The following is a 6,083-nucleotide window of genomic DNA, read 5'->3' on the forward strand; positions in this document are numbered from 1 at the left end:
AGGAATTTGAGAATGAATTTAAATTAAATCAGTATCATTCCATTATTATTCCAAAATGATCAAATGAAACTATACCTTCATTAATAATGTTGAGGAAAATAGAGACAATGATAAGTCAGGAGGGTTTATCCTGCATTACAACACCTAATTGGTTCTCTGTATGAACATAGAACTTATCACTTACCTTCAGGAGGTAAAACAAACTAATTTATATTTCACATAATCCTAGAGTGGATGGTGAAAACGTTTAAGATGCTAACAAGGGACTGCCTTCAGTGGTTCACACTATAGTGACAAGGTGCAACCAGGCCTGCACACAAGTGCTCTGACTCAAAGGGTCAATTGCAACATGAGAACGATCTGATTAAGGACGTAATCAGATTGTCCTCAGATTGTTAAGGACTTAATTGCAATCCTCTTTTAGTCCACACAACATCATGGGCCAATTGAACGATAAAAGTCCATGTTGAAAGGACAATTCAGCAAAATGTCTCAATGGTTTATCAAGATATTATTGGCATTACTCACAGAGTTATCCCCGCCTGGAGAGATGGACCACGACCCAGCCATTGTGATGCTTAAGTTGGGGTAGTCTAGAACAACGAGCATCAGTCATGAGTTTAGTGTCTGTAAATTACCTTTACATTATAAAATCAATCAGTTCTTCTTCTGCTAAAGTAGAGTAACGGTGCACTGGTTGTGCATAAAGGCTGAACGATATCACAGTGGTACAGTAGCAATAGGAGACGTTACACCACTACCAGCCTACCTTTGAAGTTCAGTGCTGTTAGGAGTTCTGAGGTAGCCAGATCAACCACATACAGGCCATCAGAGCTTCCAATACACAACCAACTGCTGTCCCTGCAGGAGCCCACACAGAAGAGTATGGGAAAACACTGTTACAGTATTCCCCTTATAAGCATTTCTTGTTCAGATCATTTGGGGAAAGACAATGTAACCATATACTCAAGAAAAACACACTGATGGGATGGAGTAGCAGGACTTGAGGTTTATATTTAAGTTTCCTTTCACTTCATGTCGTCTCTAAACTATGTACACCCAGCACGGTGGAAACTGCTGCCACATCAAGTAGAAAGGAGTGGAAACTTAGCTTGAAGGATCCTTTTCATCCACTTCCTGAGCTACATGCTGAGCCTATAACCGTGTCCGCAAAATTGTGTATTTTTCATGCATCATTATATTCATGCTGAGCCTGTGCTTCTGTACAGGATGGCGACAATTACAGCCATTGTATGAGGATGTTTATGTGATAATTGCACCATAAATATTGAGTGTATGTCCAGCAGCGTTCATTGCGTTAGGCACAATGGATTTACCACTGGGGGCGCCAAAGATCAAATTCTAAATTGTACACATAGTTGCTTTAACAACGTAACTTTAGCACTGGACCCGTTAGTATTTTGGATTAATGTGCTGTAAGTGTTTGAATGATAAATTCATTATACAATTATACATATATGATTATACAAAGAAATAATTGCACTGATACTGTTATACTACATTTCAACAGTAAACACAGTAAGTTACTCCTCCAGCTGCATATTTATCACACAATACGCCTGAGCAAAATGGTTTTGTTGAATCCCATCAAATGGAAGCCAGTAAAACAGGGTTGCAGACAGACTTCAAGCAGCTGATGAACTCGAGTTTACGCTAAATCGTAAAGCGTGTAGATGATGTAGATGTTGCTCTGAGATCATATGCTTTCCTTTGGAAACAAGGAATCAACGTCCATTTCATTCCAGTGGTCCGCAAAATAATAAACAGAGAGTTGTGTCAGTGCTTTTTAAGAGCCTGCTTCCTGTCATAACATCAAATGTTTGAACAGCATGAAACAGGATTCTGCCACGAGCCTGCAAAAGTTCCCTGTGTTGTGAGAAGTTTCCTTTGACGTTTTCTGTGACTGCATGGACACGTGCAGCAAGCAGCCCATTAATAAGATGTGCCGTTCAGTTCAGGCTTTTTTTTCCCCCAAAGGATTTCTCTGACAATGTGACAGCTACGCAGTGTTACTGGCAGAAATCTGCAGCTAACTGTGTTTGCATTGCTTTCGTGATATTTTCCTGGATCCCGTACAATTTCTACCTCGTGGAAATACGAACAAATTGAGCCCTTGAGAATGGCAGCAGTGTTGACAGTATCACGTCTTATTTCAACATTAAGATTCCTTGTCACAAATGAAGTAAAACAGTTTCAAATAATAAAGTCCATTCATCATTTTGAGCACTTGCGAGTGAGACTGGTCTCGATGCTGACACTCGGAAACTATCGATGCATCCAACCATCCTGGAATGAAGGTAACGATATTGTAACCGTAGGTCTATAAGGACAGATGGAGCCCTCTACTGGACACTATGGATAACATTCTCCTCCAATCACAAGTAGCGCTGAGTCAGGAGTCTTCTGGGCTAACCATGACCCAGAAATCTCGTACCTATAAACTTCTCACACTGTTTGTCGATGGTATGGAGATCGTGCACTTACTTTGTATGCTCACTACTGGTGTCAGTGAATGAGTTACATAAAGCCATTCTGAGGACTGGTTTTGAAGTCTCCACATTATCTACAGCTGATTGTTCTGCGAACCCTGCAAGAAAATATCAAAATAGCAGTGTATAAGTAACTCGTTCCAATTGATTTTCTCTTTCAGTCACGTAGCTGAAAAGAGGTAGGATTTATGCAAAAGCGTTTGATCAAAGTCAGGAGGTACTCGACATTCTCTGTTCGATAGATTAGTAACATCACCTGATTGCTCGCTCACAGTCACTTGGTGCGTTTGATGTCTCTTTTCCATCTTCTGAAGGTCCATTTTGGTCACCAGGTGACACTTGTGGTCATCAGGGAGCGAAAAGCACCACAGCTAAACCAAACAGAGACAGGAGTGTTACACAGCGTGTGGATTTGAATCCCCTGACAGTGATTATGAGCTGTTAAGGGCTGTGTGCATCAGTCACTAACCTGTCCATCAGTGGAGCCAGTGATAATGTGCCTGTTCTGCTCTGAGAGGAACACACTGAGCAGTGGAGAGGCTAAAGAAGGGAAGAATTGGCTATAGGTATGTTTCAATCATTTTGCAAGCCCTGACTCCTTTACAGCAGACACATTACACAACATGCCATTTCAAATTTTTATTTTACTAGCACAGTTTAAAGTGCTTGAAATAGTAGTAATATCATACCTGAAAGCACAAAAGATTGGTAGCAAACAGCTTCAGTTTTTAAATCCCACACCTGAAAAGAGACATGGAAAAGTACTTTCTAGTTATTAAAACTCAATTACAGTGTGTGTAATATTTGGTATAAATCAAAAATGTGACCATTTTTTACGCAAATCTTAAGTCAGTACTTTAAAGGTTCGGTCCTCTGATGTGGTGACAAGAATGTCTTTATTCCAGGGACAGAACTCTGCTGATGTTAGAGGTCCGCGGTGGCAGGTCAAAGTGGAGATCACTTCATGTCTCTGATGTGGAAAACAACAACAAATCCTGGATAAGACAAAGTGATGACCTACAATGGCTACTAAACCATCACGCAGAAACAACATGTTATAGTAGAGATGTGTAGGGCCGCCCCCTCTTAGTCGACTAATCGGTCATTTGGGTCTTTTTTATGCTTTTTTCATGCTGACTGACTGATTTCCAAGAAACGTCTGAGCACATCTCTTGATATATTGTACATACTGAGTCAACATATAGTGCCAACCAATGAACTGAAATGTATTCAGTAAGTATTTATCAGGGAAAACTGAGAAAACGTGCATCATCTTGTACCTTTGAGCTGAGAACATATACAGTTGCTCCCGAGCACACCGCCACTCGTTCATCAGAGAAACAGAAGGAGAGATGGACCACTTCACCCAGTAAAGTCCCGATCACTGTTCCAGCCGCAACTCTACCTGCAAACAGATGAATTAGTCAGTTTGTATTCAAAGCAAACAAAGTTCACAACCACAGTGAGTGACATATCTAGTAATATTTCAACAAAAGGCAGGTTTGTTGAGATTTTCAGTCAGGAAAAAGATCGTACGTACAGTACAGAATATATGTGTGTGTGTAAGCATATATGTGCGACAGGGATGCTCCATAACTAAACAGGTTGTAGGAGCCATTTAGCGTGTATATGTATATGTTCTAGATATAGTTGTGTATATTTATGGGCTACAGCATTTTGACCACTAGATGGTAGTGTGCACCTACTAGTCTATGAGGTAACGCTGGTACGTGATGTGAGTCAGGTGTGTTCAGGTTACAGGTGAACAGGAAGATGGGTGAGCAAAGGTGGAGGGAACTCAGGGTTCTTTTTTATTTGAACTGACATCGGAATAGTAAACTTAATCATGTAACCCTGTTTAACAGCAAATAATCTGGATTACTTCACATTCACGTTCATCTCATCACTGTCATCTATTCATGTCTGTAACATCAGCTTTCTGCATTAAATGGGACCATCACTCAAAGATACAATACTGTATAATGCAAAGCATTGCGCGCGCACACACACACACACACACACACACACACACACACACACACACACACACACGTTCTCACCCGCATGTGTTCTCTTCTGGCACAATTCAATGTCCCAGACAATGATGTAGTCAGCAGAGGCGGAGCAGAGGAGAACAGGTCTGCTTCGTTTTCCAAAAGTCATGGCACTGATCTCTCCATGGTGGCCAGTTAGCAGCAGGGGCTGTGGACAAACATTCAAGTTAGACTCTAGTGTTTGTAAAACACACAATACATTTGGACACATTATTTCTGCGGCTCCTGCATTAAGAGATAAACCTTATCTTTCTCCATCTTAAAAAACAAAACAATACAAATGGTGTGACATGTTATTTGTCTCGCCATGTTGTATTCCAGTTTAAATCCTGAAATGTTGTTACAGAGGGGAACGTTATAGCCGAACAATTAGCAGTCGTTTTGTGCAACAATTAACCAAACTTTGTGAACAAACCTTCTGCTCTGTGTCCATATTGCTGTAGATCAGCATGTCCTTGCCATGCAGTGGTACTCCACAGTAAGAGTGACAACATGCGAGCTGTCGGTGAGACAGAAGCCGATCACAAGTTAAACTGAGCTTTTCAATCACCATCTTTGCTCCTGTCTTTGCCACACACAGTGTAGTGTGTGTTCCGAATATAACGCTGATTAGTTCCCGTTTAAACGTTGCCAAGAATTCATCTTTAAACCACAAGCGGTAACGTTACTTCAGGGACTTTTGGTTTCATAAACAGTTCCATTAAAGTGAAGTGATGTTGGGCTAACGACGCAGACGCTTCAGTATACGTGTTGCAGGTTGCTAGGACACGACGCTAATTTTCGTTACAAAAGATGGTCTATAGCAGAGTGACGTTTCACACACAACAAAACAAAAGTAACCTCATCATGGTTAATATACACTGACTCTTGTTTATTATATACGATAGGCATTGTCAACGCTTCCAGTATGTTAGAATATCTGAACACTAAACATTTTTGGGTGTGCCTCTACTTTGAAGTCGACTCGGAGTAGAGTCAGAGTGGGACTTCTGTTATATTATATTCATGGTTTCTCGTCTGTTGTACCTGCGTTTAACCACACAACGGCGATCACAGCTCACTTACTCACTCAGCTTTATTTATATACTGTATATATATAGTTATATATATATGTATGTATAAAGCTATATATTTTTTAATATATATATATATATTTTTTTTTAAATATTGTTTTATATGTGTTTTGTGATTAATTTGGCAATTGTAAAAGTTATAATAGCATTCATGAATAATTAATCTCCAGTAAAATGCAACGGATGACGTTACTGCAGTAGAATAAACATCAGAGGACACGAGGTCTTTAGTGGATCTTAACTCATCCTGTTTGAGTGGCTAAAGGATAAGTAGTTATAAAAAGCATGAATGGAGAGGAGCATGCTGGGAAGTGTAGTCCTCCCGGTGGCTAGCGGATATGACGGGTGCGTTGTCTAGCTTGTAGCTGGGTGTCTTCTGCTCTGCCGTAGTTGGATGAATCAGGCGAGGTTGACACTCCTTTGGGCTATGACTGTGCTTTTGTAGT

General features: G+C 40.4%; 1 protein-coding gene across 1 annotated transcript in view; it reads right to left on the reverse strand.

Annotated features, from left to right (window-relative positions):
* The window catches only part of wdr27 (WD repeat domain 27), a gene marked incomplete at both ends in the record, with an annotated part of 40,792 nt that extends 35,675 nt beyond the window's left edge, over positions 1-5,117 (reverse strand). Inside the window, 10 exons of the mRNA XM_079279686.1 lie at positions 529-593; positions 770-861; positions 2,506-2,608; positions 2,767-2,881; positions 2,980-3,050; positions 3,200-3,251; positions 3,367-3,480; positions 3,791-3,915; positions 4,571-4,712; positions 4,980-5,117. Coding sequence (XP_079135812.1) covers positions 529-593; positions 770-861; positions 2,506-2,608; positions 2,767-2,881; positions 2,980-3,050; positions 3,200-3,251; positions 3,367-3,480; positions 3,791-3,915; positions 4,571-4,712; positions 4,980-5,117 — 1,017 coding nt within the window. The remainder of the gene's footprint in view (positions 1-528; positions 594-769; positions 862-2,505; positions 2,609-2,766; positions 2,882-2,979; positions 3,051-3,199; positions 3,252-3,366; positions 3,481-3,790; positions 3,916-4,570; positions 4,713-4,979) is intronic.
* Between the last annotated feature and the right edge of the window lie 966 nt (positions 5,118-6,083).

This window comes from Melanostigma gelatinosum, assembly GCF_949748355.1.
Source record: "Melanostigma gelatinosum genome assembly, chromosome: 12".
Taxonomy (NCBI): Eukaryota; Metazoa; Chordata; class Actinopteri; order Perciformes; family Zoarcidae; genus Melanostigma; species Melanostigma gelatinosum.